This window comes from Nerophis ophidion, linkage group LG11 (assembly GCF_033978795.1).
Source record: "Nerophis ophidion isolate RoL-2023_Sa linkage group LG11, RoL_Noph_v1.0, whole genome shotgun sequence".
Taxonomy (NCBI): domain Eukaryota; kingdom Metazoa; phylum Chordata; class Actinopteri; order Syngnathiformes; family Syngnathidae; genus Nerophis; species Nerophis ophidion.
The window spans coordinates 55,682,463-55,697,416 of record NC_084621.1 but is presented as its reverse complement, the minus strand read 5'-3'; the positions used below and the strand labels follow the sequence as shown (position 1 = coordinate 55,697,416).

General features: G+C 35.9%; 1 protein-coding gene across 2 annotated transcripts in view; it reads left to right on the top strand.

The window, feature by feature from the left end:
- mroh1 (maestro heat-like repeat family member 1) overlaps positions 1-14,954 on the top strand; it is a 49,143-nt gene that overhangs the window by 27,956 nt on the left and 6,233 nt on the right. Inside the window, exons 21-36 of one of the 2 annotated variants that reach the window (XM_061916297.1) lie at positions 587-709; positions 783-929; positions 1,310-1,336; positions 2,191-2,313; positions 3,401-3,480; positions 3,660-3,801; positions 3,937-4,032; positions 5,588-5,692; positions 5,779-5,914; positions 9,956-10,068; positions 10,259-10,411; positions 10,486-10,542; positions 10,705-10,802; positions 10,951-11,116; positions 11,197-11,366; positions 11,460-11,597. In XM_061916297.1, the coding sequence (XP_061772281.1) occupies positions 587-709; positions 783-929; positions 1,310-1,336; positions 2,191-2,313; positions 3,401-3,480; positions 3,660-3,801; positions 3,937-4,032; positions 5,588-5,692; positions 5,779-5,914; positions 9,956-10,068; positions 10,259-10,411; positions 10,486-10,542; positions 10,705-10,802; positions 10,951-11,116; positions 11,197-11,366; positions 11,460-11,597 (1,874 nt within the window). The remainder of the gene's footprint in view (positions 1-586; positions 710-782; positions 930-1,309; positions 1,337-2,190; positions 2,314-3,400; positions 3,481-3,659; positions 3,802-3,936; positions 4,033-5,587; positions 5,693-5,778; positions 5,915-9,955; positions 10,069-10,258; positions 10,412-10,485; positions 10,543-10,704; positions 10,803-10,950; positions 11,117-11,196; positions 11,367-11,459; positions 11,598-14,954) is intronic. The other variant, XM_061916298.1, reaches the window with a different exon arrangement.

Here is a 14,954-nt window from a genome sequence, read left to right as displayed (position 1 = left end):
TTGGAAATGTTTGCAGGCTGACCCCTTCTTTAGTTGTATTGCTACAACCTGCAACATTGCATCTGGCAAAATTATTTGATAATTATTTTAATTTCTGTGTGAAAATACCATATTTTGGCATGAAGATTCCACCATAGGGCATACTACACAATTTAAAATCGCCTCTAGTCTTCTGTAGGTGACTTTACCAGGGTGATGTAGGCCTTGCCACGAATTGAAGATAAAAGTGGATGTTCCAAAATGTGCTGAAACTTGATAGAAAACAAGCCTAATATCACTGCTGTGTCTGTTTTGGGGGACTTTTACCTAGACTTCATTTTAGGTCCAGGACTATGAAATAATTGTCGGTCAGCTTCAGAGGTTGTTTTTTTTAACTCAGTGGAGACACTAATTGTCCGTGTGTGTATATGTTTTTTGGCCTGTGATTGACTGCGATTAGTCCAGTGTTGCCCTCACCGCTCACCAAAAGTCAGCTGGGATCGGTTTCAATTTACTTGTGAAGCTGAACAAGATGTGCAGTTTAATTAATTGATACACGAATGAAAACTTGAGTACCTATCTCTGTTTCTCTGTTATCCTTTGTCAGGGTGTGGCTCTGGGCATTGGGTTGTGTGCCAACAGCCATCTAGAAGGAACTCTGGCCAAGCTGGATGAGTTTGGAAAATCCGATGCATTCAAGAAATCCCCTAGCATCTTTAACTTGCTTAAGGTAAATAGAACATTTATAATATTTTTATTCAATCAACTGAGTTTGAATTTCGCTGTGTCTGTTCTGCCCTCAGGATCGTAATGATGTTGAGCTGGAGAAAGTCAAAAGCACGTTAATCCTTTGTTATGGTCAAGTGGCTGTCAACGCTCCCCCAGAAAAGATCCTAAATCGTATTGATCAAGACATTCTTCGCTGCATCAGCAAACATTTTAACACTAAGGTAATGCAAACGCCATGGTGATACATTTATGACAAGCCATTTATATAGTTTGTTTCCCATTTTGGTCTTTTTAATAGAAAAAAATTATTTAATGGTAAATTTAAATTTAAAAGAATAATTGTAATCGTTATACATGTATTACCTTTTACAGTATATTTGACGATATACATGTATATTTTTCTTTCATCTGTATGAAAAGTGTTTAAATGATGCAAGGATTTAGATGATTATATCGCTTCGTATCATTTAGGATTTATCACCAGTGGCAGTTTTGTCTAACATTGTAGCTAAATTTTATGAATGTAGTTGACAATGTGAGAAAGTTTATTTTGTGCTTTTGACAGAAAATAGTCTTATGATTATACATCTATTTCATACAGGTTCTGGGAATTAAAGTAGAGACAAAGGTATTGTCACTTGGTTAGAGGGGCTATCACTTTTCCTAGTTAACTTTTGCTACTTTCCTGTTCTGATGCACACGTTTGTGGTGATGCTGCCTTTGAACACTTTACTGAATGTTCACAAACATCTTGTTGATTGCATAAATGACTGCACTGACCAACTTCTTAACTTCCTTACGCAACAAGCTAATTATTGACATTATGACCACAATGTCATTATGATTATAATGTGAATCAAATTTACATTATGATGGGAGCATTTGTGAAAAAAAATCATTTGTGTGTTTTAAAACAGTACACAAACATGTATAGATTTTGAATAGGGTTGAAGTAAAAGTAGTATTGACCTTTTTAAATATATTCATAGATAAACATATTGCACAAGAACAATATTGCTGTAGTTCCTGTGTTGTCATAATTGGTATTATCTCTTGATTTAATTTCAAATGAAATTGCTTTAATATTTTTAAAAATCTATTATATTTTACTGAATGCGCCATGAATGCTGACCTGAGACTATTTTAAAATTCTCTTTGTGGCTCTTTTTAACAGCTTTTTAATTTCTGTCACCTTTTACACCAGAGCCTGTGGGTAGGGGTCTCTTGAACCAATCTACTCTAATCAACACTGACTTAAAACCTCTTTCCATCTGCTCCTAATCTTCAATTTGAATCTTCCTTAACACATTACTGAAGTCATTTTTGGCTTTGCTCATGTTAAGATGTTACTGGTGGTGGCACATTTCTTTCTTTTGGGGGCCGGGGGAATTTTTTTAATTTTCTGTCCTGTCACTGTACCTAATGTGTTCTTACATTATGTCTACTTGTGTTCGTGTATTTGTGTGTGTGCCCAAATTTCAGGATCTGACAATGAAACTGAGTTTGATCCAGAGTGTTGGACTTGTTGCAAAAGCCATCAGCGAGTGTGTGAGAAAACAAGGCTACATCTTCTCTCGTAAACAAGAGCTAATTGCGATCATGCTGGTGAGTGCAGGGCACTTAATTTACTTTAGGAAACAATGTACTGTATTTATGAATGTATAAAATGTATATAAACAGGGGCAACTCATTACCGTATTTTTCGGACTATGAGTTGCAGTTTTTTTCATAGTTTGGCCGGGGGTGCGACTTGTACTCAGCAACGACTTATGTGTGAAATTATTAACACATTACCGTAAAATATCAAATAATATTATTTAGCTCATTCCCGTAAGAGACTAGACGTATAAGATTTAATCGGATTTAGCATTTAGGAGTGACAGATTGTTTGGTAAACGTATAGCATGTTCTATATGTTATAGTTATTTGAATGACTCTTACCATAATATGTTACGTTAACATACCAGGCACGTTCTCAGTTGGTTATTTATGCGTCATATAACATACACTTATTCAGCCCGTTGTTCACTATTCTTTATTTATTTTGATTTGCCTTTCAAATGTCTATTCTTGGTGTTGGGTTTTATCAAATAAAACGACTTATATGTTTTTTTCCTTCTTTATTACGCATTTTCGGCAGGTGCGACTTATACTCCGGAGCGACTTATAAGCCGAAAATACGGTACATTAAACTATATTTGAAAAGGTAATGACTTTCAGTACTAAAAGTTAAATGCTCTCTATTAAAACAATTAATTATATTACAAAAACGTTTTGATTTATATTATGTTTCATCAATAAAATCGTTCAATGAGTATAAGTAATGAAATTTGATTAAATCCAAAGCACATGAATTGCCTGGAACTTAAGATACACAGAAATAGTTTCTGCATGGCCACTGCAATGGAGGTCACTTAAAAGCAGTGTATGGGTGGGTGGCAGCGAACAGTTGTGATTTTAAATGTTTTTATGTTTTATGCCCAAATGTTAAAAGTGCAATTTCAATTTCAATGTAGACTAATTTGAAACAAGATGTTAGGAATAGACAGAACGGATGCTTCTGGGGTATCGTTGGGAAAGGGACTTTACAACGATAATAGAACTTTGCATCCTGCTAACACTCAAACCAACAAACAAAATTTCACCTCACTCTTTTATTTATGATTACTTATTTATTTGTTTTCTTGGACAGGATTTTATTAAGGCAGAACCTGCCGATGCACTTCGGACTCCAGTGCGCCACCTGGTGATGGGCACCTGTACCAACCTCATGTATCCTCAAATGCTCTCTTTAGGGTTTCTTCATTGAAAGAAACTGTTGACATTTTATTCTCTGTATAAAAAAAACTAAGAACTCTTGAACTTATCTTTGCTAACCTAATGAGACGCAGTTCAAGTTTCTACCTTTTTCTTTTCCTTCTGGTTTTACCTTTTGACCTTATATACCTCAGTCTTTTGGACCCCGCACTGAGTGAGAATGAAACCTTTGACTTGCTGAAGGTGTGTGTGACCAGTGTGTTCTCTCTACCACTTGAGACAAACACTCCAGAGAAAACTAAAGAGGAGGAAATACTAGACCCCAAACAAAGAAAGGTGAACATATAATTGTGTTTTGTGACCATTAGTCTGCACCGCTCTAATATGATACAAACATTTTTGAACCATGAATTTTACATGTGCATGCTGCACAAACATTGTGGAATTAATCAGAATATCACATGTGTGCAGGCATTGTACCATGACACATTGGCTGCACTGCAAGTCTTACTTAACAGTGTGCTAGCCAAGGATCCCACGCCTGATAGTCTACAGAGTGTTTTCAAGGTAAAGACATAGTTTTTTCTATTCTCAAGCTGTTATTTTATTTTATCCACTTAACTTTTTTATACTTGTCTATATTTTTTTATTCAGTCCATGTTTATCTAGTTGATGTCTGTGTTCTTTGTCTGACATTGTTCAGATAAGGTTTTCTTTCCCATGGATTTAATAATTTGTGCACACTAAACCATTTTTGCTGCACTTTTTTTTTCAGAGTTTACCTATCGTTCACAATCATGACGATGGATATATTTTTTTAAGGCATTCTAACACGTAAATAAGTTTGCCTACAGTGGAGCCAATAGGATGTCCTCTATTCTGCCCATAAAACCCAATTTTTAAAAAAACAAAACATCCAAAAAGCACCAAAACTACTCTATTTACTTTTCCTGACTTTAACATTGATTAAATATTAGTGATATTGTTATAAGTGTTAATGCAGACAGACTATTTATAGCAGCACCGTGATCACTTACTTGTGTGCCAATGTTGACATGATCGACTGGTAAACTGCTTCCTCGATTCATTTGCTCGTGAAAGTTTATCATAGATATAAATCATGCCTCTCACCTGGATAGCCGTAGGACAAGAATGTAATCCAACATTTGTGTACACTTTTACCTCCAAATAGCGAGAACGACATGGTTTCACACACACACACACCACACTGCCAGCCACTTTTCCTTTGTGAGGATTATGACTAACTTTTTTATCTAAAACAGGAATATAACAATTCTGTCAGTTGGTATTGTAATAACAGCAGACATTGTACAGTAAGTTAGGTTTTATTATGTTTGATGGCTGTCATTAACTCTGGAATGAGTAGAAATCAGTGATTTAGGAGGGGCGGAAAAGCGAATGTTGTGATGGTTTTTAAATCAATGTGCTTAAAATGATCAAAATACATAAATATTAAATGTTGTTATAAATGTGCCTGTTACTACATTACATATATACTTACATAATGTATGTAAAACCCTAATGGAGGTTTTTGGATATTTTAAGGGGATTTTATAGGCAGAAAAGAGTGACTCCCATAGGCTGCCATGAAAGTGGACTTTCAAAAAAAAAAGTGTTCTTAAATAAGGATTGTGAATAATAGGCAAAATAAAAAAAAGTGAAGTTTCCCTCAAACATTTAGTTTGAGTAATGTCCCGTATTGAATAAAAATATGGTTAAATAATTTTGTATTATGTTATTGAGTCGGATTGCATAGAAGGTATTCATTTCAAAAGAAAGATACACGACTGAGAAAACTATTGGTGTGTATTCTAGGGCTGTCACACCTAAAGGTTGTAATATTCTGCTTACAAAATGTTTGGTAAATAGCCTAAGGCAAGTATTGTCTCATTGAAATTATTTGTGGGTTTGACACTTTGTCTGGGTTTCACATGTCATTACATTGTTTGACTGGCTTCTATAACTGAATATTAAATGGTCACTGAAACCAATTTTTTTTTATTTCCTATGAAGGGGTAATTAGTTTATTAAGCCTCAACAATATTTTCCCATCTGTTCCTCTGTCGTCTGACATACCTTAATCTCTTCCTGCACCGTGCAGCATGTTGAATGCTGGCTGAGCTCACCGCAAGACCATGAGAGAGAGAGAGCTATCACAGCCACTGCTCGCATGTTGACTCACTACTTGGACAATATGACAGTAAAGGTGAACCCTGTCAACCCTTGTCTTGCTTTATCAGAAAGTTTATGTGACATGTTATTGAACAGTTTCTCACTTCTGTCTGTGTCTAGAACATGGTATCCTTTCATAACTTTGGAGCTCTGCTTGGGCGACTATCTCCGCGCTGCTCCGACCCTCACCTGGTTGTACGCACCACCACTATAGACTGTATTTACATACTGCTGTCTATCCAGCTACGCTATGAAGGTGAAAACACTCACTCATATTAAATGAATATGATTTTTATTTATTTATTATTTTTACTTTACAATATATCGTTCTTTTTCTTTCTCTGTTCTTTTTTCCTTCCGTCATTTCTTCTTACTTTCTTTTCTTATTTTTTCATTAATTTCTTTCCTGCCTTCTTTCATTTTTTTCTTCTTCTTCCCTTATTTCCTTCCTTCTTTCCTTTTTTTTTTCCTACTTTTCTTCTATCATTCATCTTCTCTTTCTTCACTTCTTTTTCTAATCTTTCTTTCCTACTTTCTTTTTGTATCTATTTCCTTATTTCCTCTTCTATTCTTTATTTTTCCTCCATTCTTCTTCCTTTTCCCTTTTCTCTTTTATTTTCTCCTTTTTTCCTTTTGTTTTTGATTGTGTTTATTTCTTTCCTGGAGTGTTGCATTCATTCACTAAATGGAAAATTGATTGGCATACACGGCCGTTATACATGTTACACGCTACTCGCTAACGGTGCGTGTAACCGCAACAAACATCAGTAGACGCAAAGTTAAATCATGAAATGCAACCTTACCCGAACAAAAACGTTGCATATTTATCCAAAAGAGTGTTGATACCAATTTCCTTGACCCAGCCACACACTAAGAAGTTGTGGACCTCCATTCTTTTCCAAGTTTCCATCCGTTTTGTTGTGCAGAATATAGCGTCTGGAGTACAGTAGTTCAATATGTCTGAGAACGTGACCAATGTATATTGTTCTATTCCATTGCTTAATTGGATTTTTGACGTATCTGCTTTTTGCAGGAAGATTTAAGCCTGTTTTGTACTGTAATAGTTCGCCTGCTGTACAATAGCCATCTTAGCTTGGTTGACCACCACCGGTTTTCACTTCTGGGAAGAAGTCACGTGTCAGAATACAAGCAATGGAGTGCACCTAACTATAAGCCGCACTCACCTATTTTTTGGGTTGAATGTAATTTTGGAAATATATTCTTTAAACCGTAGAAAGTAAATATTTACACAGACGCTTGTTTTCTTTAGCAAATTTTAACAAAAGACAGCGCCTGTAACGCTGAAACCGCTGAAGTTGTACTTTCTGTTTTGAGCCACGGCGGTTTCCTTTTTTCATGACTGGGTCTTTGGCTTTGGGGCTTCATTTGCAATTCATCATATGTTCTCCATGACGAGAGCGAGTCCTTAATAAAGGCTTGACAATCATTCAGTCAGCAATTTATGCTGACTGAATGATTGTCAAGCCTTTATTTGTTATAATTGTGATCTTCAAAGCTGAAATTTTTTGAAACCCCGTATTTTCTGAGATTTTCAACTCAAGGTTATCTTAAACTGTAAGCAATAATCAAAATGTTAATAAAAGGCTTGACATATCTCACTTTGCATAAAATAAGTTAATATCACATTACTAACAGTTACATTCTTGTGTAATTTTCAAATGATTTATTTAATTTTAATTCTGCAAAGAATACTAATTGATTATATTTTCCCAAAAAGTATTTTTCTCTATGTATGTGCGTGAGGTCATGTTACCTCTCAACTACACTTAATTGATCCTAATCCACCTTTTTTTTCGTCTTTTTTTTTTCCAACTGAGAATCAATTAAAAAAATAATTAAGGAACCAAATAAGAATTGAATGAGAAATCAGAACCGCAAAGATCTCTTCAATTACCATCCCTACCCAAGACAGTACAAAAACAACAGATTTTATAATAGGATTGTACAGCGACAATTTATTTCCTATCATTACAAATCCAACTAGAATAACAACAGACTTTGCCACGTTAATAGATAACATTTTTACCTATGAGCCGTAGAATGAAATAACAGCAGGACTACTACTCAACGACACAGGTGATCATTTCACTGTATTCAGTATTTTACACCTTGTTTTAATGCTTTTATGATGTTTTTACTCTGTAGAACTTAGATTGTATTTGCATTACACTTAACATTTGAACAACAAATGTAGTATTATTATTATTATTATTATCAAGGACAGCACTGGTAAGGGGAACCGCTGGATCACAAGGGTAATACTGAAGTCCTGCAAAAAGAAAATTTATCTGTACGGAAAACACAGAACTAAAGAAACCAAAACACAAATATAAAACATATAAAAATAACACATTTCCGTAACTTATTGGGACAACACAAAAATCGCTTTCAAGGATTGTGGAACAATTTAAATGGTATTAAAAAAAAACAAAAATAAAGAAGATCAGAAATATGTCATAGAAAATAAAGGCACTAAGGGAATAACTGATTAATTTAACACCTTTGTTAATGTTGGACCCATTTTAGCAAATCAAATTGTACAATCAAAAACACTGTTAAATTTTATGAACAAATTATTTAATACAACTTAGAATTGTTTTCTTTATTTCTCCTGTTTATGAAAATTCCATCCATCCATCCATTTCTACCGCTTATTCCCTTTTGGGGTCGCGGGGGGCGCTGGCGCCTATCTCAGCTACAATCGGGCGGAAATTAGATCACTGAAATTGTAATTTTTTTGAGAAACAAGACGTCAACAGATTGCTGTGATATAGACATCTCTCTGGTCAAATAAGTTGTTGATTATATAGTTGTTATCTTCTCCTATTTATGCAATATTTATTTTATAAAAGGTGTCTTAACAATGAAAACAGCACAAGTTTTCTCAGTTTTAAAAGTGGAGCTGAGCATCAGTTTACCAAATAAAGACTTATTTATTTACTCGCACAGTTTTAAAAAATCCTAGAAAAATTATGTCTTTAGAATCTTATGAAACTAAACTGTATTCTCTTTGCCAATGATACAAGCCTGTACTGTTCTGGGCAAGACCTTGGCCAGCTCTTTGAGACCGTATAGAGTTCAATTTTAATCTAAAGCAATGGTTTGATGCTAATAAACTATCAATCACTTTAAATTAAACAAAACATACATTTTGGAAATAAGGAAATGAACATACCATGTCACATAAGTGTTGGGGACGCCGTGGCTCGGGGGAAAGAGCGGCCGTGCCAGCAAATTTAGGGTTCCAGGTTCAATCCCATCTTCCGCCGTGCTCGCGGGGTGTATAACAAAGTCAGGAATAGTCATGGATGTAAAGGATTCTGGGTATTTGTTGTGTTGCGTTTATGTTTTGTTACTGTGAGGATTTTCTCTCGGAATGTGTTTGTCATTCTTCTTTTGTTTGGTTTCACAATGTGGCGCATATTAGTAGGAGTGTTAAAGTTGTTTATATCACAACCGTCAGTGTACTCTGTCACCCAGTACGCCTTGCAATCTCATACATGTGCCGATGATGGAAGCAGCGAAATGCATGTGTCCGGTCGGCACGCAAATAGCATTCCGTGAATGGCGGGCGTGATTACGTTCAAGAGGACGCAAATAGCATTCCGTGTATGGCAGCCACGATGAGGTTCAAGAGGACGTTATGAGTAATATCACGGCACGCCCTTACTGTTGTAGTCCGAATGAAAATTGGAGAACGTTTACTCCGGGTGATGTCCAGGAGAGGCATTGAATTCCGGAATCTCCCCGCAACAATTTGGGGGGTCCCGCATCAGAGTTGCCAAAGAGCCGCGGGTTGCCGACCTCTGCTTTAGACTAAACAACAGTAGTTAATACTATGATCAATGATAACAAAAAAATATATTTGGTATATACAGTAAATACTAATGGAAATATAAGTGTTTGCATATAGTATATTACTGGTACAAATGTTCAACATGTATGAGTATATATGGATATTACGTAATTGTTGGTGTGTAATTACTGTGTATATATTTGTATAGTTATTTTTGCTGTGTTCAAGGTGTATTTGTGTTTAAAGGAAATGCAAAACGTTTTTACATGTCAATGAAGCTCAAGTTTAGAGTTTGTATTTGACTCTGGTAATAGGGTGTAGGTGAAATAAGTGTTTAACTTCAGCTTAAACCCTTTTGGTCTGTAAAATTGTTAATTTATGGATATAAAATTGTTTTATTTCGTTAACAACTGACCGATGAAATAATAAACTAAAAAACTAATTAAAAGTAAAATTTCACCTTTGAAATGTGAATTCCAGGTTTTGCTTTAGACTACAAAGATGAAGCTGTGGATGGCCTTTTGCTTCTCAAAGGCAGACTAGAAAACCCTGACCATTCAGTTCTCTACAAGACTTGTGCTGAGCTCACCAAGGTACACATTTTAAAGCACACATCCAATCAAAAAATCTTGGACTTAAAAAAATAAAAAATAAAGTATTACATTTTATTTCTATTATACATTGAGATATGGTTACATATTGTGTTTTCCCTCGATAACCAGGATAAGATGGAGGTTAGCGCAACAAACTGGTGATCACTATCTATGTTCTTGTGTGCTTCAGGTGATTAGTAAGCGTCTACCTCAACAGCAGCTGGCGACATTTGTGTTCATGTTGTTTGAGGGGTTGGTCGACAGTCAGACAAACTGTTGCAGAGCTTCATCTGTCATTCTCAACACTCTGCTGAAGAACAGAGGAGGCGGACTACAAGAGATGGTAGTGTGCATGCTCACATCACTATGCTTTGTGCTTGTTGCATCCGTTGAATAGAGTTTAATCTCCATTGTTAGGTACCCGAGATGCTGGAAGTGCTTCATGTGCGATTGCAGAGCATCACTGAAGAACAGGTAGAGGAAAACGGTACAATGGTCATCATAGCAGATATTTGTTTGCATTAGTTTGTGCGGTTACATAGTTTCTTCATGTTTAGAATAGCAAAGTTATCCATAGCTAATTATATTTACTATGTTATTGCATGATGGTTTCATACCTCGTGTACCTGTGTTTAGGTCAGAGTGGCAGTTGGTCAGACAGTATTAATCCTGGCATCACAGCATATCCAGACTGTTGTTGATACACTAATTAACAAACCGCTTCCATATGACAGGTATGTACAAAAATATTATAATGTTTACCTGCACAATCACAAAAGGACATAACTTATTCCCCTTAGATATGTATTCCAATGTGTACTTTCTTCTTCTTAGAACAGACTAGACCAATGCACAATATATCGTTTTTCCTGTTGTTTTTAGCTGGACCAGTGAAATGTGGATGGCTTTGGGAGCAGACCCAATAGTAGCCAATCAGATTATAGAGATGGTGATGGAGAAACTTGCTATCATGGCGCCCTACGTGGACAAGAAAGAGTCTATGATCAGAGGAGGAACCACCAAGATCGCTACACATAAGCCACTTGCTGTAAGTGATAAACACACAGAAATGCCGTATTGCAATTACATGTTTATCTGTATACAAATGTGTTTGTTCTTTGTTTGTAGATGACATGTGGTCTCAAAGAACTCTTATTAAATGGCCAGAGCCAAGAGCCAGCACTAAGTCAGTTTCCTCAGCTGTTTTCCTGTCTCACTGTCAGAATGGGAGCTAGTGTCGGAGTGTCCGCGCCAAAGGATAAAAACAACAAAAACGCTGCCTCGGTCCACGTTGCAGGGTTTGGCGTATTTATTGTCTTAATTGTGCTGCCTTTGTAAAGCATATATGATTTCATCTAGAGACTGATAAATTTTTCTGTGTGCGTGTGTAGAGTGGCAGCTGATGCACTGAGAATATTGCTAGCAAGAGCTCAGCTAGATGCGGTGATGAAAAGACTGGATGATGATAATGCTTGGGATGCAATAAAGGAACAGAATGCACACATCACTGGAGTTACGCTACTAGCAAGGTAAATCAAAAGTACACAATGTTACCAGATGAATATGTTTCAAGTTTTATGATATTATGTTTGACCACTGGAAGGGACGGTCACTATTATGCAAAACCAACTTTTCTTACCTGTTAGTACCTGTTTTTGTGTATTTGGGATTCCCAAGGATCTCCCAAAATATTAAATCAATCCATGAAAGCCTGGTGTAGATATTTATAAAATATTGCCTGCTTCCAAAATAGCTGTATGAAATTGAGATTTTACTGACGTATTTTGCCTTGGTTATGTCAGCGATAATCTTCATATATGGTAGTGGTTTATTTAAAGAGCTTTACGCGAATCTGCCATTTTTTTTCCAGTTGTAGTCATTAAAATAAGTTCTTTACTTTTCTCTATCTTCTTGTTGTGGGGCAAACTGCCTCATACATGCACATTGCAAAGCATGTCTATTTATAGAGCACAATTTGTACACAAATCAAAGTGCTTTACATAAAATTACTGGAAGGCAAAAATATAAATATTAAATCAAAATACAGATTAAAATCATAAAATAAAATGATCATAAAACAATTATAATTCAAATTAAAATCATTCATATACTGTAAATACAATACTTTCAGTTGTCATGCACAATTAATTGCACAGTATAGGACACATAATAAGTACACTATCTGGAGTACAGGGCAGGCGAGTGGGGGATCCTATGTTCGTGGATAACTCCTCTTGCAGGGGGCTCCCCTCGTCTCTTTTAATGCACAGCATAGGACACATAGCAAGAGTGGTCCTCAGGTCCTGTTGATCAGGGGCAGTAGCTCCACAGCCACAGATCCACTTTTAACCACTAATATCACAGGTGGCGACTTGTCCAGGGTGTACCCTGCCTTCCGCCCGATTGTAGCTGAGATAGGCGCCAGCGCCCCCCGCAACCCCGAAAGGGAATAAGCGGTAGAAAATGGATGGATGGATGGATCACAGTCAAAATGAAAGCTTGTTCCCATAGGCACCATAAACTGTTAATAATGTTTAGACAAAAGTGTATATTATATATATATATATATATATATATATATATATATATATATATATATGTATATCTATATATATATATATATGTATGTATGTATGTATGTATGTATGTATGTATGTATGTATGTATGTATATATATGTATATATGTGTATATATATATGTATATATATATAAATTGTATATATGTAAGTGTGTGTGAATTTAAATGTATTATATATAGATAATATATAACATCTACGCAGCAAACACTGGACTGAATTATATTATATATATTATTGTATTATATATTGTAAATATATATTGTATAGGGGTGGGACCTAATAAGTTTACTTCTTCCCACTCCCTTTTGAGCCAATCTTGACATCTACAAAAGATTAGTCACATGTAGTGTTTTCAATGTAGGTGTAAAAATAATGTATTTATATATTTCTTTTGTATTTTATGTCATTCTCTTGTTTTGTTTGCAATGCTCAAAATAAACCATTCAGTCATTAAATAAAAGCGTTTTCAGCCTGGATTTTAACATTGCCAATGTTGAGGCTCGTCTCACATCTTCTGGAAGACTATTCCAGATTTTAGGAGCACAAAACTGAAACGCCGATTCACGATGTTTGGTCCTGACTAAAGGCAGCAGGAGGAGACCACTCCCTGAGGTTCTCAGAGCTCAAGATGGTTCTTATTGGTCCAACATGTCTTTTATGTACTTTGGCAAAAGGCAATGAAAACCTTTGTACACAAGCAGAGCTATTTATAGTCTATTATCTGAGCAACAAAAACCCAGTGCAGTCATCTAAACACTGGACAGATATGGTCATAGTTCCTGGTACTAGTAAGGACTCGGGCAGCCGCGTTTTGGATTTAGTGCAGCCACTTTTAAATTCGTTCACAGAGCCATGTAAGAAGGCCATTACAGTAGTTTAACATGTTGGAGACAAAGGCAAGGATTAGTGTTTCTAAGTCTGATTTAGAAATTATACCTCTGATTTTGGCAATGTTTTTCAGGTGGTAAAAAGCTCCTGATTGTATTGACTTAATGTGGTCGTTAAAATTCAAGTCTAAATCCATTATTACCCCTAGATTTCTAACCTGATTATTAGGTTTCAGGGAGAGGGTCTGTAGGTGACTAATCGTTTCTCTTTGCTTTTGTGGGCCAAACACAATGATTTAAGTTTTGTCTGAGTTTAGCTAACAAAAATTGTCTTGCGTTCAAGACAATTGAATCAACAGGCCGACGTTCACCTGCCATCCATTTATGAGCCTTCCCCTAACAGCCGCAGACCCAACTGCTGGTTTTGGTCTAACCAAACAGTCGAAGAAAACACAGATATGATCTGATAAAGCAGCATCGATAACATTCTCGTGTGAAATAGCAAGACCTTTAGTAATGATCAAATCTAGAGTGTGGCTACTGTGGTGGGTGGGCTCCTTTTTACGTGCTGAGTTACACCAAACATTTTAAGGACAGCACTGAGTTCTTTAGCTTGCCTGTCAATTGCTACACCCACAAACATTTAAGTCCTCTGTGTTGATCAAACAGTCAGTCAATGGACACAACTGAAAGTTATTCCATTAAATCATCAATACATGATTTTGAATTATGTTGCGGTTTGTAGATAGTGATATAATGTACGGATGATTGTTTTATTTGCATTTTGAAATACACATACTCAAAAGGTGAAAAACCCCCAAATGACAATTTGTGGGTGCGGATATGTTCCCTGAATATAGCATTAACACCCCAGCATATCTGATTTTGTTGTGTCTCAAAAAAATAAAGTGAAAAGGGAAAGTTTGAATAATAACTGCATTAGTTGCATATGCATCCTCCACTGTTACCCTTTCTAATACAAATTAGTGTATAGTTTTAACTTATCCGTCAGAGGATGATATGAAAATGCTAAAAACTACAAAATGGCTGACGGGGTGAAAACACAGCTAAAGGGAACTTCGCCTTTTGGAAATATTTGGCACATAAATAAGCCCACAAAACGGCACATACTGAACAGACTGTCAAGCTTTGCAGCTTGTATATAGTCTTTAAAACAATTATTTTGTACAATTTTGACCTAGGAACCACCAATACATGTTATATTGACCACAAAGAAGGGTTTCAAATGTTAAACAATAATACAACCCCTTTTAGACTTAAAAATTATGTTTTTGGGTCGTAGCAATTTATACTTGCAAATTTCCCCCAGGGATCAATTAAGTAATTTCTATTCTATTCTAAACTAGCAGGTGTTGCCCAACATCTTGTTCCCAAGCAAGCTAGCACATTTCTTCCTGTCACACACACACACACACACACACACACACACACACACACACACACACACACACACACACA